The following is a 23,647-nucleotide window of genomic DNA, read 5'->3' as shown; positions in this document are numbered from 1 at the left end:
GCTTACTGCTGCTTTCTTATTTAGTTCATTGTGACCAGCCGCTACTCTTCCCCAAAGCTTCAAAATCATTGAGATCTCATTTTTTTTTTTTTCCAGCTGGACGCCACCGGTACCTGTGACTCTGCCTTTTAGTCGCCTATCAAAATTTCCACAATTTTGTTAGTAAATGAATGTTTCCACTACATAGAATAGCTCAGACATTACATATGTATAGGAAGTCTCAGTTTTCTCTATCAATAGGATATTTCTATTTATTTGCTACTATTTTTCCAACTGCCATCTTAATCCACAGTGCACAATACAGTTTTTTGTCCCCAAGGTAGCAAGCTTTTCCCCATTTGCTATTCAGATACTTCTCAGTGAAAATCTTATTCCATGCATATTTTGTAATTATGAACAGCCTTATTGACACTGTTACATTTAGTAAACATCATGTTCACCCATGTGGCCAATTCTAGGTTGTAGTTTTTCCTGAACTTCCTTGCCAATCATTATAATCTTTGCTTTTGATTTTCAGTTCTCTCTTTCCTATTATGATAATTTACTTTTTAAACATTTCCAAGACCCGTTCATCAGTCTAATGTCAGTACAAAGGCATTGTGACATTCTGTATACAGCATGTGCTTGGAACCATCTTTCCTGCTCTTTGTAATTTCCTACATTATATTACATATCATAGAGGGCTCAGGGCTGAACCTTGCAAAGAAATGCATTATGTGATAAAGAGTAACATCACTGTTTGGACTTAATGGTACCTGCTCCCTTCATAACCTCCATCTAAATGTCTGTCTGGGTAATTTGTCAAATATTTTCTCCAGCCCATTTGTGCCTATAATTTTTCTTTTAGCATGGCACTTCTATTCTAAAGCAACAGTTTACACCACCTAGAATGGATGTTTACTTCATAGGTACTGTACTGAATATGTACTGATCCCAACTAATAATGACGCTTAAAGGCTCCCACAGTAATGGTTAATATGCCACTTTCATAAAAAAAAAAAAAAAAAAAAAAAGTTTACATTATGTTACAATACAAATACAAACAGTAATCTAACACAAGTCATCTGAAGTTCTGTTAATTTCAACTTTATTCATGTACATTTGTGTTATTTGCAAAATCACCATTGCCATTTGTTTTACTAAAATTTTCTCTCTGCAAAAACCTTGATAATCAACTGCATCCAGGTTATCCATTCTCTAATTTACACTATCCATCAAAATATGCATGTACTGTGAGAAAAAAATATTATATTTTCAAAAATTTATTTATTTTTACATATTTAAAATAAATACATTCTGGTAATAAAAACAAATATCTTATAGAAAAGTCAAGCAAAGCATGACAGTAAAGCAAAAGTAAAAAAAGAACGGATACAAAAAGTGTTTGAAACGGCACATGTATTTTTTCAATTTTCTAAAACCAAATTATAAATTCTTTTTGTTGAATCTTGCCATTTTAATGTCATTTCGGGAGATTTTTTGGATTTTATCCGATACTGATGACATGTACGTACCACTGAACTCAGGAGGTCTGCCATTTCATGAACTGGAATAAAATTAAGATTCACAAGTCTGGAAAAGAGTACAGTACATACTACCGTATATCCTGAAGTTGCAGTTGCAACACCACCACAAAAGAGGCAACATTGAATACAATACTAACAGCATTAATTACAGCTGAACATCCAACAAAAACTTAATTTCATAAATGAAACTAATTCATTACAAAATTTTTTCTTGTATGACTTGTTTTTCAGTTCAGCTAGTATCCTTGTATCAACAAATGCAATCTCTTACAGAGGAAGTACAAAAATTTACTTAAGAAAACTTTATGAACAACTGAATTTCTACAGCAGTAGATACGTCAGAGTTCACTCATTTTCAGTCAGTGCACATGACAAAGAAGCTATGTCTTTTTAGCATCACTTGTCATCCTTTGTTGGTCTGCGATCTTCCTTGTCTCTGTGTTTGTCCGAAGTTTTATCCTGGGTATATTTCTCTGCGGGCACCTTGAAGCCAAGGGCAAACGGGAGGCCTGCTGCTGCTGCTGCTGCAACCCACCCGACTTTTTCACCTCCTTTGGTTTCGGCCATTTTGCTGAGGAAAAATGAAATTATAATTAGGTACTAAGGACCTAGTATATTCTTTGTCTGTACTTCAGTAATATAAATACTATTACTAATACCTATATTGTAGTTTCAATTTCATTCATTTGAAAATTAGTGTAAGACAAATTAATCACCAATATGAGGAGAAAAGCATTCATCATCCCTAATATGCTTCACAACTTACCACTTTAAACCTTGTACCTGTTCCTCTATCTGATAAAATTGTCTTTTCCATATACTACGTACACAGTTTGGCTAATTTGTGAACAAATTAATTTTTAGCCTTATTTTTAGCATTGGAACAGCTTCCCATAACAAACCAAAATCAACCATAATCACATACCCATTCCTATTGGCTCTACAACACTAATTATGTTCAAATATTTGTTAAAGTATGTAATCTTTTCAAACTGACTTTTTTGACTTATCTTAAGCCATTTTTCTAAATGAATTTAAAGTTGATATTTAATATTATGAAACTCACCTTTTCCGAGAGAGAATCCATATATAACAAGTCATTACATTATATTTGCTTAGTTTTCAAATATGGCAGCTTTGTGCAGACAATATACATCAAACTGGACACAGATTGTACCTTATGACCAAAAGAAACAAGTATTATGAGAATTGTTCCAGGCCAAGAACATGTATGATGTACTCGCAACACAACCAAGCAGTCCACAAAACACACTGCCAAAGTATAAAAAAACAGAAAACGCAATGGAATGGAACATAAAATTTAAGCCGGAGGCCAAGTGCTGTGACCTATGTGGTCATTCAGCACTTAAAGGAAAATTGAAAGTTGGATGGTTTTAAAAGTGTGACAGGAGAAAAAAACCTGTTACACCACAAAACAATTGTTAGGAAAGGGTGGACAGTAACATGGAAGAAAGGTATGAATGGAAATATATAAAAGGAATGAAAGGGGTTGCAGCTAAGGGCCAAAAGGACACTGCAAAGAACCTTAAGTAATGCCTTCAGTGCGAAGGCACCAGTAAAGTTGTGATCTCTAGCTCAGAAATTGAAACTGCTCGACTTGTTAATAAGTTGCATACCCTCTTCCCATTTTATGGGTCTTATCTGCTCTTTTTCAATGTTTATCATATGCTGTAGGTAAATCTGTAAAACTCACTTCCCCAATCTTCTGGTCCTGTCTACTCCTTTTCCATTTTTCAGTCTAGTCTGGTCAAGTTTTAACAAATTGCATGCTGTTTCTCATTTTTCATCTTGTATATCAAACCTCTTTTCATATTGCAGTAGGTGTTGGTAGCTAGTCTGAGTATCATTCTCCAGTTGTGTCTCATTTTCCTCATTCAGTAATTCTCACCATACTGTCTCCCTTACACCACTAATATTACATTTAAATTAACCATTTAATTAGTTCCCCCACAATAGCCACCGTCTCAATTTCTGTTCAAAATTCTCATTTCTTGTATTAAATTTCAATGAAAGAAAGATAGTCAAATTCCAACAAAGGGAATTTTCTTATATACAGGCAGTCCCCAGCTATTGGCAGGGGTTCTGTTCCCAAGGGGGTGCTGATAAGCAAAAACTGCCATTAACCGAAACTCAGCAATTTACGGCGCCGTTAACTAGTTATCAGCACCATAAGCACCATTATGGAGCCTCTGTTAGGTATGTTATGGCACCATAAAGCCTTATGGCACAACACCGTATGGCACCAATAACTGGAACTTGGGCTATTATGGCACCATGGCACCATAAATCGCCGATTTCATGGCGCTAGGCAAGCCCCATAAAACCGGATCCCCAATACCTGGGGACTGCCTTTAATTGGTTTTCTAACCATCCATTCAGTACCAAGCATATAGTGTGCGACTATGCCCATATTCCTGAAGCACTTAATTTTCTGAGCAAATCAGGAATACTATGAAGTTAAAACAAAAACAGTTTATTCAGAACAGTTCAAAACTTCACAAAATCTACTGAGCAAATATGAGCCATAAAGAAGCAGAAATAAATACTGACCTGATTCATCTCCCTACGGTTATCCATGGAATGAGACAAGGTAAAGAGAAGAAAATACGTATTAAATATGCCCGCATGTAAGAAATTCAGAAATAACATCATAATTTTTTATTTACTCTGCTTTACAAAAGTCCTACTAAAAGAATTTTAATAACTTCAGAGCAGTATCTTCCAAGGAATTATGTATTCAAATGTATAATTCACGGCTTATTCAATTAAATAAATATATTTTGGCGAAACTTTCATTTGTTCTAACTCTCATAGGTATGTACTGTGGTAAGAATTTACCTAACCAGCATCTAACTAGGTCAGCTATCAAAAGCACTATTGAAAGATATAATACATTCATTTTTACTGCCAATAGCTGTTCAAAATCATGGGAGCAAAAGCACTTGCTGACTCGATGCTATCATGAGCAACAAAAGCAAATAAAAAAAACATGCAATACAAGATCATAACCAGTAAAACCATGTCAGCAGCATATTTAATACCCAAGAGAACCACAACAAATACACCAATTTCTAACAACTCAGGAAGGATACTTACCTATTAAAACATGTGCATTAAACATCCAGATTTGGGAAAAAAAATGACAAGCACAGTAAACACACACAAATAAGGCACAAACAAGACAGTGTTGTGGAGGACACTGGCTGACCTTTGACAATATGAGACATTAGATGATGTATTGTGAAAAACAAAGTGCCAGTGTTTCACCAGTACACACTAATAAACTCATATAAACTGACTAAAGGAGGTTGAACCTTTTACATAACAAACAAATTTGGGGGTGGCAGATGCAAGCATAGCAAGTCACAATCAAATGACAGTATCACAACATTCTATGCTTAAATTCATTTGTGAAATTGCACATGTGAAGTTACACATAGATAGAATAGTCTGAAAGAAAAATCGCTACTATTCTGGTTATAGCAAGTTACCATTCTCTGAGATTTACTGAAGTCCAAAGAGCATATTGCTCTGTCATTTCAAGAACTACCTATCAATTTCTAAATATTAAAGTAAAATTTGTAATCAAAGTCATTAACACTTTAGAATGCACCTCCGTAAGTGCATGACTACTTTTCTAAAGGCATTTTTTTATTATATGGTCCTTCTATATTAAGTACAACGCTTCACTGCCTCCAAATGGAATACTAAATTTATATTCTTTAAGTCACTGATAAACTGACTAATTTTTCTATAAACGATGAGATAGGGCTCAAAAAATGTAGTAAGCATATGATACAAAGGAGACACACAAATACTAAAGACAAGGGATGCTGGCTATAAAAATATTTTACTACTGACAAAACAGACTTTTCTAACTAAAGTCTCATTCTGTCTTAACAAAGACCTGCCCTGTAATTTAAGAATGACAAAGTAAGATTTATGACACTCCTTGTCAAGCAAAAGTAGCCCTCAGAGATATCAGATGCTTTTTTTCATAGTGTAAAATTCTTTCAAACTGAAACAAACAAACTGGAAACTTCATCCTTGAGAATACAATTGCAAAAATGGGCTTTAGTCAGATTTTTAATCCCACAACTGCCTTTCATTAAAGACAGCTATGTATTTCTAAGTAACTAGCTCAGACAGAAATGAGAAGAAGGAAGGAGAAGAAGAAATAAAGATGGGCCTAACCTCAAAGTATACAATTGCAGAACCCACTACATCCTGTTTAGATGTACTGTTCAGCATTGTGAACTGCATGGAAGGAATGTAATATACTGTACGTCTTATTACCACTTGTGGACAATGCTTCAAAATACCATACAAAGTAAAGGACAACTTTTTAAGTGATTTATCAGAAAAAACATTACAAAATTAAAAAAAAAATAAAACATAAATGATGTTAAGATATATTTTGTCCCAATAAAAGTAACTTTGTGAAGGCTAAACTGCCAGGTACACAAACTAATAACAGTACCCTTATGATGAAGGAAAAATCATAACCTAAGACAGAAGCTAGTACTGTACACAATTTATATAAAAAATATACATTACATAATAATTTACAGGATACCTAATCACACTTTTATTATATATATACATATATATACTTTATACATGTGGTAAGAAATGATTATCTACAATCCTACCAAAGACTCACTCATGACAAGAGGATTCCCTACAGTAATGCATGCAAACTCCAGCACATACTGTTTGATGCACAAGATGCAAAAGAAGTGAAAACCTTTTACTCCCATGCAAGGCCAAAACTTCCTTACACTGAGCACAAAGCACAACAAAAACTTCAAGCGAACAAGAAAACTTTTTTCTCGTGTAAGCTTAAAATAGATGAAGATGTAAACCATCCACAGAAATATTAAAGCATTATGTAAACTCATAAAACTTTAATTTAACAATGAGTTTTTTTAAACTGAGCACTAAATGCAACTAATGTCCATTCATCATTTGACAAAACCCATTCAAATTCAAGTAAAGAAAAAAAGATACACATTATTATGACTTCCACCACCAAATTCTCTAGAAATTGTTTTTAAATAATGAAATAAAACCTTGAAATGAAACAGATAAGATAATAAGCACTTTCCAAAGTGACATGAGGACACTGATAAATATTTTCATTTTAATGAAAATAAGGAAGGAAATTCATAAGTATTATGTTTTATGCATATCAAGTTATGCATTAAATCTCATGCAATATTTGCCATGTAGCCAAATTTTAATGGAACATTACAACCACCTTTCCAATCTTGAAAAATACTAGTTCTGGCTAACTTTATATAAAAAAAAAAGTTAGAATATGTTACAATCTCTCTATCACCAAGTAAATGGAAATATCTGACTTCCATGTAAACACAGGTCTGTTTCACTTTAGAAGGAGCCTATCCATTCAATTACTCATTTTTGTCACCCCATATTAAAAATCAGTACAGCACTACTGAGGCTTTACCCTAAAAAGTAGCAAGGAATAAAATACTGATAAAACTACAAAAGCATTCTCTATGATAAAAGCAAAACATTACCGATCACTGGATGCTCATCCACCGAACCCTAAAATCATACCATAAATCATACCTAGTTAGTGTGATAAGCCTTAATCTCTTCCAAATATTCCCAGGAGAGCAAGTCTTAATTATAAAAAAAATCACCAATATAGAAGGAAGATAAAAATGCCCCAATGAATCCTTTGCTGACTGATTCCAGTGATGGAATCAAGCTGCAAATATTTCAAGATGGTAGTGATCTTACTTCATGCGTGCGATGAGCCTCGCAGTGTTGAGAGCAGGGATGCAAGGTACCTCTGTTCCGCTGTCACTAACGTTTCCGCTAGTGGTATCGGCACCGACACTGCTTTCCCCTCCGCAAGCTGCTCCGACCCCTGCTACTGCTCCACTTGCCGCAGATGAAACGGGTATAGCAGAAGCTCCTGAGGCGCCAAGTGACTCTGGCTCCTCAGCTCCAGAAATGGGGCCTTCATCTAAAGTCATGTCTGACAATGAAACAGGATCTAAAGACAGGTCACCTATGGATGACTCGCTCAGATCCTGAAAGACAAAACAGGCCTTGACAATGACCGTAACATTTTTATTCAGGAAAAAACAGAAATACTGATTAACATTTACACAAAGTCCCATAACACTGTAAGGCACTTCATCACCCACATTATGGATGACTCACTCAGATCCTGAAAGACAAAACAGGACATGATGATGAATGTAACATTTCTATTCAGGAAAAAGGGCATTTTTATTATATAATAAAATAAAATTTTATGCATAGTACTTACCAGGTAGTTACATAGCAATAGTTTCTAAACCGTCGGCAGCTAGAATTTTGAAAATTCGCTGTAGTGCTATATTGTTTATGCTAGGCAACACCCCCCCTCCACTACCAGGAGAGAGAGGACCCAACTCAGCACTGGTTTTCAGTTGGTTATACCCTATTATCCATGAGAGGGGAGGCAGGAGAGGCAGGAGGGTTTTGGTCAAGTAGTATACATAAAATCTTATGTTAATATAAAAATGTCATTTTTATGTATGTCACTTACCAAGTAGTTACATAGCTGAGTCCCACATTGTAGGAGGTGGGATTCATGGAGATATACAGTGTTCCCCCCGTATTCGCGTTCTCCGGATTCGTGGATTTCTCTCTGGACCATATCTACCCACTATTTGCGGGGGCATTCGCCTATTCGCAGGATTTTCCGGGGGAAATCATCACCAAATAGTGTATTTTGATGTTATTTTCATGACTAAATGCATTTTTATGGTACATAAGTGATTTACTAATTTTCAAATATTAATACTCTTTAATACTGTATTAGTAAGTTTAATAAGTTTAAATGATATCACAGTTTTAATAAGATTAAATTATATCACATAGTAAAAATAATAATTCTCTCTCTCTCTCTCTCTCTCTCTCTCTCTCTCTCTCTCTCTCTCTCTCTCTCTCTCTCTCTCTCTCTCTCTCTCTCTCTCTCTCTCTCTCTCTCTCTCTCTCTCTCTCCTACAGAGATGTATGGTTTTTTTTTATAATAAATAATTGATTTCATATTTTCAAATATTAAAATTAATGTATACAGAAATAACATCAATTCATTAAAGAAAATACTAAAGTGAATTAGTAAGATTTTAGTTTATAAATTTGAAAAATTATGTAAGAAAGAAGGAAATCCAAGTCTTCTCCCTCAAACTCCAGGTACTAAAACTGTCAAACATATCAAGTAATGGGACGGAGGAGGAGGAGCTGTTGTGCTGTTGCCACCAAGTTTTCATGCAATTTCTCTCTCTCTATTTCTCTCTGTCTCTCTCTCTCTCTCTCTCCTAACTCTCTCATTTAGTGAGACTCGAGAATTTTTATAGTACATGTACTATTTGTTTTTAATACTTTAAAATAATAATAATAATAATAATAATAATAATAATAGTAATAATAATAATATTAATATAACTGTAATTACAAAATTCATATTATGCGATAGTATTTTAAAGAAATACAATAATCTATCCATTTCACTCTTTTAATTAAGGATAACTCTCTCTCTCTCTCTCTCTCTCTCTCTCTCTCTCTCTCTCTATGCCACACAGGATATGTATGTCATAGTGGTAACTCCCTCCCTCTGTTTCACTGGAAGTGATATAAGTATTTTCTGAGAGAACAGAGAAATAAACACACATACTCTCTTTTTACTGAGATGAAAGAATTTTTATGGTACTAGTATGTAAAATGTTTATTAATATTTTCTATCTAATAATAATAATAATTAATAATAATAATAATAAAATAATAATAATAAGAAAGAACAGAGGACTGGCACAACAAACCAATGCATGGAACAATACACATGAGACAGACTAAAGAACTAGCCAGCGATGACAATTGGCAATGGCTACAGAGGGGAGAGCTAAAGAAGGAAACTGAAGGAATGATAACAGCGGCACAAGATCAGGCCCTAAGAACCAGATATGTTCAAAGTACGATAGACGGAAATAACATCTCTCCCATATGTAGGAAGTGCAATACGAAAAGTGAAACCATAAACCACATAGCAAGTGAATGCCCGGCACTTGCACAGAACCAGTACAAAAAGAGGCATGATTCAGTAGCAAAAGCCCTCCACTGGAGCCTGTGCAAGAAACATCACCTACCTTGCAGTAATAAGTGGTACGAGCACCAACCTGAAGGAGTGATAGAAAACGATCAGGCAAAGATCCTCTGGGACTATGGTATCAGAACGGATAGGGTGATACGTGCAAAACAGACCAGACGTGACGTTGATTGACAAGGTCAAGAAGAAAGTATCACTCATTGATGTCGCAATACCATGGGACACCAGAGTTGAAGAAAGAGAGGGAAAAAAGGGAAAAAAATTGGATAAGTATCAAGATCTGAAAATAGAAATAAGAAGGATATGGGATATGCCAGTGGAATCGTACCCATAATCATAGGAGCACTAGGCACGATCCCAAGATCCCTGAAAAGGAATCTAGAAAAACTAGAGGCTGAAGTAGCTCCAGGACTCATGCAGAAGAGTGTGATCCTAGAAACGGCACACATAGTAAGAAAAGTGATGGACTCCTAAGGAGGCAGGATGCAACCCGGAACCCCACACTATAAATACCACCCAGTCGAATTGGAAGACTGTGATAGAGTAAAAAAAAAAAAAAAAAATAATAATAATAAAAACTGTAATTACAAAATTTGTATGTGGTAGTATTTTAAAGAGATAAAAATGACCTTTCCATTTCACTTACGTAAGGACAACTCCTCTCTCTTACTGTGATAGAGAATTTTTAAGGTAGATGCATGTGTTTATTAATATTTTCAAATAATAATAATAATAATAATAATAATATAACTAACTTCAAATGAAAATTCTTCCCTTCGTCTTTTTCTGTATCAATTTCCCTACCCTCTCGTAACTCCAGTGACGCTCGGAGCTGGGAAGCTGTCAAATGTGCCATACAATGGTCAACGAATTTAATGGTTTTTATACAATCTCTCTCTCTCTCTCTCTCTCTCTCTCTCTCTCTCTCTCTCTCTTACTGAGGAGATTCTTTTATGGTACATGCATGTAGTAAGTTTATTATTAATATTTTCCAATAATAATACTATATGTGTAATAATAATACTATAAATGTAATTACAAAATTCATATGTGAGTATTTTAAATACAATAATCTTTCCATTTCACTCTTTTAAATACTGTAAGGACAACACTCTCTCTCTCTCTCTCTCTCTCTCTCTCTCTCTCTCTCTCTCTCTCTCTCTCTCTCTCTCTCTCTCTCTCTCTCTCGCAAAAGAATTGATATCCTGTTATTGGCTGTTTATATATTTCTAATGGTAAAATGTTTAAGATGATTTTGGAATGATATTAATAATACCAATTCAAAGGTATCTTTGATGTAGGATGATACTTTAAGTATACATTTGGTATTCGAACTTTCAAGATAGGCAGATATGGGCATTTTTAGAGGGGAGTTCTAACTATTCGCGGGTTTGCGCTATTTGCTGGGGTCCATGGTACACATCCCCCGCGAATACGGGGGGAACACTGTACATGCTTTTTAATAAATAAAAAGAATGCACGAATGCAAATAGTGTTAGCATTGATTAAAATGCTTCTTAGTTCCTTACCTGTTAAGAGAGCTGTACAGATGATTACTGCCTCAGGATTATGCTCATCTTAACTGGTACAGACTTGCAGTATAGCCAAGGGTCATCCTCTACTAAGGGGCATCCATGAAGCTAAGGAATAGTCTGTGGCATGCAAGGTCTACACAAAGATCCTCCTGCCCAAGGCGTAGTACCAATGTCAACATACCAAAACCAGTGTGATTATATAGCCACCAAAACAATTCTAAAAAACATACCAAACTGTAATTAAAAGACTGATGGGTACTCTCAATGCAATATTAGTACCCACAGACTCCCTTTAAGACTCAACAACCTTGTTCAAGGCAAAGACAATAACTAAGGAATGAGCAACTTCCTATACACCCTTACCCAACACCAAGCCAGCAACTAAAAAAGGACCCAGGGTACTGCAATTATCATAAATAATTTCAATATTTCGCAAGTAATGACACATGAACAGTGACTTACACTTCCACTATGTTGCTTGGACAACATAGAGGTTGTGCCTAAAAGAAAGAATCTTTCAGCTTAGAGTGGGCCTCTAAGATCAGTTTTCTCAAGAAGAAGGCTAGAGCATTCTTAGATAAAGGGTGTGAGGGGTTCCTCACCGAACACCACAGGTGATTGTAAGGGTCCTAAATATTCTGTTTTCGGTAAATAATATTTCAGAGCTCTGACAGGACACCAAGACCTCTCTTCGTCTTCTGGACCTACCAATTCCAAAATTGGTTCACTACAACGTTGAATTTCCCATGGATGAATCTTGTCAAGATTCTTGTTTGATTCCGATTCGCCCAAAGAAGATCTCTTGCTGCCTCGCAGAGAGAGAACGAGTGGGTTCCTCCTCCCTGCTTCCAGATATACGTAAGTGCCATAGTGTTGTCTGAATGGACAGTCACCACTTTGTTGCGAACCAAATCTGCAAACTCCAACAAACCCCAGTGGATTGCCATCAGTTCCTTTAGACTGATGTGCTACTCTCTCTGATGACTGTTCCACATGCCTGAGACTTCCCTGTTAGGCCAGGGTTCCGAGTGAGGAGTGATTTACCTTCTAGCAACCTATCTTCTGACCTCCACCAGGACAGGTCCTCCTTAATTTCATTCATTGCCTGGAATACAAACGAATCTGAGGAAGACTGAAGATTCCTCAAGCGAAGCCTTCCCAAGGTTACAAATTGCTCTTTCGAGGAAAGCGTGCCCAGAAGGCTCATCTACTCCCTTGCAGAGCACTTCTGAAGAGACAGAACATGGTTCACCTTGTGGATACATGATTCCCTCTTTGAGGGGATGGAAAAGCCCAAAAAGTCACTGAGTCTATGCTCACCCCTAAATAGACTATCTGTTGACAGGGGAATAGTTGAGACTTTTTCAGGCTTATTAGCAAGCCTAATTCTTTGCTAACAGAATTGTCCTTTGCTTGTCCTCCTCGCACTTCTTTTGAGTCTGGGAGCAAAGAAGCCAGTCTTCCAGATAAAGGGACACTCGAATCCCAGCTAGATGCAGCCACTTTGTGATGGGAGAAAGTATTCAAGTGAACACTTGCGGGGCTGTTGACAGCCCAAAACAGAGCTCTGAATTGGAACACCGTTTCTGAAAACGAATTGGGAAAAATTTCTTTGATTCCCAGTGAATTGAGATGTGGAAGCAAGCATCTTCCATATCGATGGAAATCTTCCAATCCCCCTGATGAAAGGATCCCAAAACAAACAATCTGATTTGTTTCCATTTTGAATCTTTTTTTTTTTTTTTTTTTTTTTTTTTTTTTTTTTCTCCCTTACAAACAGATTTAGGGAGCTTACATATAGTGCTGGTTTCCAACCCCTGAAGCCTTGGGGACTACAAAAAGCTGATTATAAAAATGATATTGTTAAACTACATTAAAGTTTTGTACATACTTACCTGGCAGATATATACTTAGCTATAGTCTCCGACGTTCCCGACAGAATTTCAAATCTCGCGGCACACGCGACAGGTAGGTCAGGTGGTCTACCTTACCCGCCGCTGGGTGGCGGATGTACTAACCACTCCCGTAAGCTTGTCAGATTTTTCTCTTCCACCTGTCTCCTGAGGGGAGGCTGGGTGGGCCATTAATCATATATATCTGCCAGGTAAGTATGTACAAAACTTTATTGTAGTTTAACAATATCATTTTTGTACATGAACTTCCCTGACAGATATATACTTAGCTGATTGGCACCCTTGGTGGAGGGTAAGAGACAGCTCAATAATACAGGTAAGACGGGAAACAACTAATGTTGTAGGATATAAAAACCTTGGTTCTCACCTTTTCAGGATGAAGACTTCATAGATACTATCTCTGAGTCTGCATTGCCTGGAGAGCTACAGCTAGGACGTGACCTGATGCTGAAAGACTCTCGGATCTACCACTGGGATATGTGATCCCCTATTGTGGTAGAATCCAAGTCGGATGCTGTTAGAGGGACCTTGTCCGCTTACCTAACAGATCCTTACCACTACCTCTGCAAGGAGCCAAAACCCACCAGACCACCTAACCAAAATACAAAGGGGGGTTAATATTACGACAAAAGAGGTGCCTCCTGCAACCTCTTTCAGACAACCAAAAAACAACAATATAAAATATAGGGTAACATATAAAAAATTTACACAGGATAAGTTTCAGCTCCCTGCCCCAGCACCGAATCCGCCGATACGAAAGGACCCAAGGCGAAGCATTTATCATATGTGATTTTTACCATCACGTAGGTAGTGGTTTGCGAAAACCGATTGGCATCTCCAAAAAGTCGCCTCCATCAAGTTCCGCACAGACATATTTTTTCTGAATGCAAGCGAAGTTGCGATGGCTCTCACCTCGTGAGCTTTCACTTTCAGTAGTCTAAAATGTTCTTCCTTACAGGCAACATGTGCCTCTGTAATAAGGCTTCTCAGAAAAAGGAAAGAGCATTCTTCGACATGGGCCGAGTGGGGTCCTTTACGGAGCACCAAAGCACATCTTGATTAGCCTTAAGTTGTTCCTTCTCTAAGGAAATACTTCATAAATTTCTCATAGGGCAAAGAGTTCTTCAGGCTCTTCCCTTACAAGAAAAGATAAACTACGAACTTCAAAGCTCCTGGGCCAAGGGCGTGATGGGTTTTCATTCTTTGCAAGGAAACTTGGAAGAAACGAACACACCATAGAATCTTCCTTAAACCCTACATTGCCCTCAATAGCTTGGAGCTCACTCACTCTCTTAGCTGTAGCTAGGGCCAAAAGGAAGATAGCCTCTTCGTCAGATCCTTGAAAGAGGCTAAGCAGGAGGTTCGAATCTAGACGATCCAAGGAATTGTAGAACTACGTCTAGATTCCAGTTCGGTACTACATGAGGACGCTTAATGGTTTCAAATGATCTAATAAGATCATGCAGGTCCTTATCATCGGATATATTTAAGCCTCTATGCCGAAATACCGCCGCCAACATACTGCGGTATCCCTTAATAGTTGACACAACCAGATGACATTCTTCTTTGAGGAAAATAAGGAAATCCGCAATTTGGGTCACAGAGGTACTGGAAGAGGAAATGTTCTTCCTCTTGCACCAACGTCTGAAGACATCCCACTTTGACTGGTATACACGCAAGGTGGAAGGTCTCCTCGCTCTTGCGATTGCTTTAGCAGCTGTTGCTGAAAAGCCTTTCGCTCTGACCAAACTTTGGACAGTCTGAAACCAGTCAGACTGAGAGCGAGGAGATTTTTGTGGTACTGTCGAAGTGGGGTTGTCTGAGTAGATCGCTCCTTAGCGGGAGCGATCTGGAAGGTCCACCAACCATTCCAGTACCTCTGTGAACCATTCTTGGGCCGGCCAAAAGGGAGCGATTAAGGTCATTCTCGTTGAATCGGACTCTACGAACTTCTTGATGGTTAGCCCCAGGATCTTGAAGGGGGGAAACGCGTAGACGTCGAGTCCGTTCCAGTCTAGAAGAAGAGCATCTATTGCTAATGCCTCTGGATCCGATATCGGAGAGCAGTAAGGATCCAGCCTCTTGTTCTTGACGTGGCAAGAGGTCTATGTGTGGCCTGCCCCATAACTTCCACAGGCTCTGGCATACATCCAGATGAAGGGTCCACTCTGTGGGAAGGACCTGATCTTTCCTGCTGAGGAGATCTGCTCTTACATTCCTTTCTCCCTATACGAACCTGGTGAGAAGCTTGATTCCTCTTTCTTCTGCCCACAGAAGAAGGTCTCTTGCTGTCTCGTACAGGGAGAAGGAATGCGTCCCCCCTGTTTCCTGATATATGCCAGAGCTGTAGTGTTGTCCGCGTTGACCTGCACTACCGATCTTCTGACTTTGGGCTCGAAAGCCTTCAGAGCCAACCACACAGCCATCAACTCCTTTCTGTGATGTGCCAGGCTACCTGGTCCCCCACCCAGGTACCTGACACTTCGCTGGTTCCCAGAGTTGCACCCCACCCCGTGTCCGACGCGTCGGAGAACAACACCAGGTTGGGGGTCTGTGATTGAAGAGACAGTCCCTTCGCAAAGAGGTTGGGATCTGTCCACCATAAGAGATGTTCTTGATGTCCTGGGATAACGACAGGGGAGAACGTCAAATCCTGAGAACGACGACTCCAATTCCGATGAAGAAAGAATTGGAGCGGTCTCAGGTGCAACCTTCCTAGGGAAACGAATTGCTCCAGCGAGGAGAGCGTCCCCAGCAGACTCATCCACTCCCTCATGTGCATACTTCTTTCCCTAAGAAGGTTGTTACTCTCTCGAATCCTCGGGCTATCCTTTCCTGCGAGGGAAAAGCCCGAAAACTCAGAGAGTTCATCTGTATCCCGAGATACACACACTCTTGCTCGGGAATTAGTGACGACTTCTTGAAATTGACGAGAAGTCCCAAAGCCTTCGTCAATTCTAAAGTTACTTGTAAGTCCTTCAAACAACGATCTTCTGAATTGGCCCTTATTAGCCAATCGTCGAGGTACATGGATATCCTCACCCCTTTCAAATGAAGCCATTGAGCCACATTCCTCAAAATCCCTGTGAACACTTGAGGGGCCGTCGAGAGGCCGAAACACAGAGCCCTGAACTGAAAAATTTTCCCCCCCATCATGAATCTGAGAAACTTCCTCGAGGAAGGATGGATCGGTACGTGGAAGTAAGCGTCCTGTAATCCAAGGAAACCATCCAGTCCCCTGGACGAAGTGCTGCCAGCACTGATGAAGGCGTTTCCATCGTGAACTTCTTCTTTTCTACGAAGAAGTTCAGGGCGCTTACATCCAACACCGGTCTCCATCCCCCTGAGGACTTCGGAACTAGGAAAAGGCGGTTGTAGAAGCCCCGATGAAGGATGGTCTGTCACTAGTTCGATAGCCCCCTTCTCCAGCATCTGATCTACTGCTAGATGGAGAGCTTGATTCATGATGGGGTCTCTGTACCTGGCCGTCAGTTCCCTTGGGATGGTCGTCAAGGGAGGTCTTTCGACGAAAGGGATGAGGTAACCTCTCCTCAAAATAGAAAGGGTCCAAGGATCCGCCCCTTTTTGGGCCCAGACTTCTGCAAACTCTAAGAGTCTGGCGCCCACCGTTGTTTGAAGGACTTGCAAGTTATTTGGGGGGGCTTTAACAGACTTGGCGAAAGTCTTACCCCTTCTTGAAGGTCTAAGACCTCTAAACGTAGAGGCTCTTGATGAAGACGCCCCTCGAAAGGGTTCTCGAACACTTGCTTTTTCCTTCTTAGCCTTGGTAGGGAAGGAAGGGCGAGGTTTTCTTGCCGACTGTGCCAAAGGTCCTGGGTGGCTTTGGCCGACAGTGATCTTGAAATGTCCTGCACTCGATGTTTAGGGAACAACTGAGCAGACAGAGGAGCAAACAGCAAAGAAGACCTCTGGGCATGGGAGACAGACTTCGTTAAGAAGGAACAATAAACCGACCTCTTCTTCACGATCCCGGCCCCATACAGGGAGGCGATTTCACTCGCTCCGTCTCTTACCGACTTGTCCATACAAGACAAAAAACACACAAGATCTTCTGGCGAAATTGACTCTGGCACTTCAATTTTCTTGGCTAGGACTCCCAACGACCAATCAAGGAAGTTAAATACTTCTAGCACTCTAACATGCCTTTGAGCATGTGATCCAATTCATTCATTGCCCAAGTCGTCTTAGCAGAGTTAAGGGCAGTTCTCCTTGTCGAATCTACCAGCGCCGAAAAATCCGAATCAGCCGAAGACGGTAGACCCAATCCTAAGGACATATCCTGTTTCATACCAGAAACCAGCCGTCCTGATAACTTCGAAGGAGGAAAAGCGAACATCGTTTTCCCCGCTTCTTCTTTGGAAGCCATCCAGGAACCAAAACTCCTCAGTGCCTTCTTCATAGAAAGAGTTGGCTTCATCCTCACACAAGAAGAACTCTTCGCTGTCTTCGCCGTTGAAAAAAGTGAGTGAGGAGATGGAGGATCCGTAGGTAGAAAGGGAATCCCCAAAAACTTGCAAAAGTAGCTCTGTAAGCTTCTTGTAAGAAGACACAGCAGCAGAAGTGTTCGGTTCCTCATCCGAACCTTCTAGGACGTCTTGTCGAGGCGAGCGCGGAAGATCCTTAGGTGACGAAGGGATCCTAGTAGGAGTTGAGCGAGAGGTTGGAGAACGCCCTCTCTTAGAAGAGTTCACATCCACTGGAGAATGAAGAGAAGATCTGGGGATGTCTACGATGAGACTCCCTCTTCGAGGTAGACGGAATCTCAGCCGAAGGAGAGGTAGGGCTCCTACTCCGAGAATCCTCGGAAATATCCACAGGGCGCTTACGAGGAGGCGAGCGCCTACTATACTCTTTGCGCCTATCCCGAGGCGAGCGGCTGCCAGGAGAAGAGCGCCTATCGAGAGCAGAGCGCTTGCGTGGCTCTCCATACCTGTCCAGTTGCGTACGATCAACGGAAGTTCGACTGGAAGGCGAAATGCGCCTACTAGGAGAAGGCTGCTTGCGAGACTCTTGACGTCTAACAAGAGGGTAACATTCAGGAGAAGGGCGCTTCAAAGCTAATGAGCGCCTACTTGGAGAAGGGCGCTTCCGAGATTCCTGTTGTCTACCAAGAGACAAACGGTCGGGAGAAGTGCGTCTAGAAGCGGGAGAGCGCCTACACGGAGAAGGGCGCTTGAAAGACTCTTGTTGTCTGCCCCGAGGAGAATAATCAGGAGTATGACGCCTTAAAAGAGACGAGCGCCTACTAGGAGATCGATGTGCAGTAGGCTCTTGGCGCCTACCTACCTTGCGGGGAGCGGCTAACAGCAGGCCGTCTATCATGCACCCGACTCCTACCAGACTCTTGATGCCTGTCAGGAGAGAAGTCACGATCCGACACTCGAGGAGAGTGACATCTGGACGAAGAACGCCTACTTGCATAAGGGCGCCTTCTAGAATCTTGAGGCTGCTGAGGAGAAGTCTCACGCGAGGGAGTTGAAGAAATAGCGTGATGAGCAGGTGCAGTGCGCTTACCGGAAGCGGGAATCCAATCTGGAGAAAAAACTTCTTTCTCCATAGAGCGTCCTACCGATGTTTGGCGCCTTGAAGTCGAAAGAGAGCCAGGCGAGCGAGGGCGCTCACGCGAGCCCCTACCTTCATATGAAACCTCCCCATATGAAGGAGAACGCCTAAAACGAGGAGAACGATCCTCTGAAGAGCGGCGCCTAGATCTCTTGATCGGAAGAGAAGCGTCCTTCTTCCTACGTGATCTAACTGCTAGAGAGTCTGCTAGCGCCGTGATCTGAGCTTGAAGTCCCGCGAGTACTCTCGTAGGCGAATCTTGCTGTTCTTCCTCGGAAGCAGGCGCCCGAGCGCGAGCGCGAGAAGAAGAACGATCACAGGATTTCTTGGGTTTCTTCGCCTCCACCGACGATTCTTCCGGGAAAAACCTCCGGACTAGAAGCCAAAGGACTGCAGGGAGCCTTCCAAGCCCTCTTCAACGGGCGCGACGCATCCGGGGAGTTCCAACCTCTCTTCGGAGAGGGAGACGACGAAGAGGAGAAGCATTGGCGTAGTAGCTCCTTCTTGTAGCGATCCGAGGCAGCCTGGGAGCGTACTTCAGGATCTGCCGAGGGACGCCTGACCGGTGGGGGTTCTCCCTAGCCCTCTTGCGGCTTTCGACTTTCCTACTCCACTGGAACTGGGAGTCTGGAAGAGGTCTAGGCCTAGAGGCACTAAGGAGCCGGTCAGACGCACCCTCCACAACACTGGGGACACTGCACTGATCACTAACACTCTCCTTACCTTCCAACTGACGAATCTTCTGATCCATAGAACGAATCGTGGCTCTCAGAGCTGCCGCCTCCGAAGGCGAATCTTCGGCTTCGGTGCGGGGAGCAGGGGCTGCAACTTGGGAAGAAGGTTCTAATTCTACGTTAGTATTAGGATCCACATCCAACTCACTCATTCTAGATCTACTAGAACTTCTAGAGGAAGCCTTACACACTCTATCACGTTCCAACTTCCTAACATAAGAAGAGAGAGCCTTATATTCTTCTTCATTCAATCCCTTACATTCACTACAAGGGTTAGCAAAAGAACATTCATTCCCCCTGCATTTCATGCAAACCGTGTGGGGGTCTACCGAAGCTTTCGGCAACCTCACCTTACATCCTTCATTCACGCAAACCCTAAACAAAACCGAAGTTTTAACTACCGAATCTAGATCAGACATCGTTAAAGAAAATCAAACTCAAAATCAAACCGGTCCACAATCAGCGTATGCCAAGCCAAACAAAGCGAATATGTCACCAAAAGAAGTCCAAATTAACTCCAGGCAAGCGAGAATCGAAAAACTATCGAGAGGAACCGACAACAGTTGTTATCGTTCCCGCGACAGAGAAAAATCTGACAAGCTTACGGGAGTGGTTAGTACATCTGCCACCCAGCGGCGGGTAAGGTAGACCACCTGACCTACCTGTCACGTGTGCCGCGAGATTTGAAATTCTGTCGGGAACGTCGGAGACTATAGCTAAGTATATATCTGTCAGGGAAGTTCATGTACAAAACCTTGGAGTACGTGATCTGTCATTAACTCTATGGCCTTTTTCTTTAAGAAGGACATAACTCCCTCCGAAAGGACAATGAATTTGTCTGAACCTTCTGAGTAGGCCAACAAATTCATCAGAGAGCTGGACAATGGCGGAATGCTCTCAAAAGGTATCACATAGCCCTCTCTCAAAACTTAAACGATCCATGGTTCCGCCCCTCTTACTTCCCAATTTCTCCAGAAATAGTGGAGCCTCGCCCCTACCAGTGCACAAAGGACTAAACATTCACTTTTTTGTTGAGGACTCAGATGAGGACTTCATAATTGCTCTAGAGGTGATGTAAGCTCTCCCCATAGATCTAGGGAAGGATCTAGATACTCCCCTGCTGCGAAAGGGCTGAGCATGTGTAGCTGGCGTGAGGCAAGAACTGGGAGTTGGATCACAAGGACGTTTAGTCGGTTGCGAGAATAAATCCTGGGTGGATTTCTTCTGAAGCTCAGAAGAAACTTGAACCACAGTGTCATCTGGGAAGAGGTGTCTCCTACCCAGAGGAGAGTAAAGTAAGGCAGACCTCTGCATCAGAGAAATGCCTTTAGTGGTGAATGAACACCAAAGTTCTCTCTTTTTAAGATTGCATAGAGTAAAAAGAGAGGTCAACTCCAACAAGCTATCTCTTATACCTTTATCAAGGCAAGAAATAACATCCTAAGTGGAGCATCCCTTGATCTTCTGACCCAAGGATCCCACTACCCAATCCAAGAAGTTTACCTCAAAAACCCTAAATATGTTTTTAGTAAGGTGGTCCAGTTCTGACACTGAAAACATTATTTTGGCAGAATTAAATGCCATCCTCCTGGATGAATCAATAAGACCAGAAAAGTCCCACTGGGCGGAGGCAAAAATACCCAAAGAGAAAGCCTCCCTAGTCTTGTAAGACAAGTGCCTCCTTGTGGAAAGGCAAGAAGAAGGGAAGTTAAAATTTAACTTTTCCCTGATCCCTCTTGTCCACAAGCCAAAGATTAATATCTTTCAAGGCTTTGCGAGCAGAAAAGGAAAGGACTAGTTCAGTTCATTTTGACGTGTCTGACTAACTATCTCTCATATAAGAGGATTCTGGTGAAGTTGGAGCTGTAGGTGAAAAAGTCTGAGAAATTCGCAAAAAGTAGCGAAGGAGCGACTTGTAAGCTATAGAAGTGTCCTAATCCTCTTCCTCCTCTTTATCATCTCTTTCCATCGAAACTGGGGACAAAACAGTTTGAGGTTGAGCAGGAGTCTAAGTTTTCATAAAGCCTAAGATACTATTAAGCTTATTTTTAATTGTAACAATGGAAGGATCTGAAATCGTTGAAGTTCGAAATACTACACCTGTAGCAGTTGGCTGTTCCAAAGATACTTATGGGCAGCCTGGCATTTGAGGGGGCCAATGAATGCACGGACACCACTGGGTGCTCTGAGGACAAAACCCTCTCTTGAAAAACCGCTGGTTCCAATATCATAGGATGAGAGAGCGCCAAGGATTGATCTGGAAGAAGAGAAGATTCACGTGCCAGTGTAGTCTCCTGCGCCAATGGGTGCTCCTGAATCCTACAACCATTGAAGGACACACAATACCCTCCTCCGTACAAGAAGGTTGCACATGCACTGACAGACACTCAGTTGCTTCTTAGAGTCAGAGGAGATGGCAGAAGATCTGGAGAGGGAAGCATGGGAGGATAAAGAGCCAGTGCCAACAGACACTCAGAACTTTTCCTTTGTGCTACCTCTTCAGACTGACATCCAGAGGACAACTTCCTCGGCGAGGAACAAGATTTACCTTGCCCTTGGGGAAAGCTAACATCTAAGGAAAAATGCTCTGGACTGTTCCAAAAGCTACAAGAAGGATGCTGGTCTTCTTGTGAAACGCTAGTCTTCTCAAGGGGACAGATGGTGATACGTTACAAGTCCTCCTTTTCAGCGGATGAGACTCATGTACACAGCGCCATTGGTGTCTGGGGGAAGACTCCTCAGAGTCCAAACCGCTGGAGAAGAGTCGAGACTGCTTTCCAATGGCGCTCTGTTACAAGAACACTAACACTGGCGCTCACTTTATTACCTACCTTCTCCATTGGCACCTTAACAGACACTCCTAGAGTCTCCATCGCCTATAATGTAACAGAGAATTTTAGGTCTGTTCGTGCTCCAAGGCTGGCAACGGCATCAGGTTCGGGTGATAGTGTCAGGGTTAGATTAGGTTGATTTAGAGAGGGGGAACGTCGAACAGAAGAGGAAGAAGAGATGGTACCAACTGTTATATCCTGACTAAATGTTTCTTAGTGTTTACTCTAGAAGCAGCCTTTCTCTTTCAGTCTCTTTCTAACTTACTGAAATGGCTAGTTAAGGTCTTCCATGTTTTGTCAACCCAATCAACACATTCCCCACAAGTCAAAGTTGGTGTGCAAGATTGGCCCCTACACTCAACACAAACTGAATGCGGGTCATAACAGGCCTTAATGAGCCTAGTATTGTAGCCTTTGCTGCAATACCTATTACTATGAGAGCCTGCTGTATTGGACATGCCTAACACTTGCTAATTCACACCAAAGCAAAAATTTAACTATTTCATCAAACTCCTAACAATAGCTAAATATGTTTGCCGAAAAGGCTACCATATTCAATAGAGTACTTCAGCAAACATCGACAGATATTCAACAATAAATAATTCCAAAATTCCCGCTGCTACTGAGCTAGCTGTTGACAGCACCAGCCGGCAGAAACAACTGAAAACCAGTGCTAAGTTGGTTCCTCTCTCCCCGAGTAGTGGGTAGGGGGTGTCGCCTGCCCAAAACAATATAGCACTACCGCAAATTTTTAGAATTCTAGATGCCAACAGTTTAGAAACTATAGCTAGGTAACTACTTGGTAAGTTGCATACATAAAAAACATAAATATTGATTAACATTTACGAGAGGTCCCACAACACTATAAGGCACTTCATCACCCACATTATGGATGACTCGCTCAGATCCTGAAAGACAAAACAGGATATGGCAATGAATGTAAAATTTCTATTTAGGAAAAAGAGAGAATTATTGATTAACATTTATGTTAAGTCTCACAATACTAAAATGCGCTTCATCACCCACATTACCTTACATAACTTTCATACCTCATTTTCTTGCCAACAACAAAGGATAACTTTACTACATAAAAGTGTGAATCATTACAACATTCTTTGAAAATACAGTATTAACTGACTGAAAATAATTCTAGATTACCTGCTACAATAAAAAAAAAAAAATTAGATCAATATTTATTAATAACTCGATGCAATATACGTAAAGAAAAATTAAATATTAACTTCCTATCATTTCCGTATAATACTCAATAAACCTGTTATAAATAAAAAAAATTTTATCAGTTATTAATACATTTGCCTAATTTGTGGTCTACATAAACCATAGACACTTATATTCCCAGTTAGCTAGAAGATTGT

At 40.7% G+C, this 23,647-nt stretch overlaps 1 protein-coding gene across 5 annotated transcripts in view; it reads right to left on the bottom strand.

The window, feature by feature from the left end:
* Positions 1–1,246: 1,246 nt before the first annotated feature.
* Positions 1,247–23,647, bottom strand: part of LOC135219164 (E3 ubiquitin-protein ligase TRIM37-like) — a gene marked incomplete at its 5' end in the record, with an annotated part of 44,981 nt that continues 22,580 nt past the window's right edge. Inside the window, 3 exon segments of one of the 5 annotated variants that reach the window (XR_010315384.1) lie at positions 1,957–2,097; positions 2,593–2,703; positions 7,317–7,612. Coding sequence is in view for 4 of the 5 variants with exons in the window: in XM_064255691.1 (XP_064111761.1) it covers positions 1,923–2,097; positions 7,317–7,612 (471 nt within the window). 5 annotated transcript variants of the gene reach the window in all.

Source organism: Macrobrachium nipponense, chromosome 1, assembly GCF_015104395.2.
Source record: "Macrobrachium nipponense isolate FS-2020 chromosome 1, ASM1510439v2, whole genome shotgun sequence".
Taxonomy (NCBI): domain Eukaryota; kingdom Metazoa; phylum Arthropoda; class Malacostraca; order Decapoda; family Palaemonidae; genus Macrobrachium; species Macrobrachium nipponense.
Note: the sequence above shows the minus strand (reverse complement) of the source record. Positions and strands in the feature narration are given on the sequence as shown.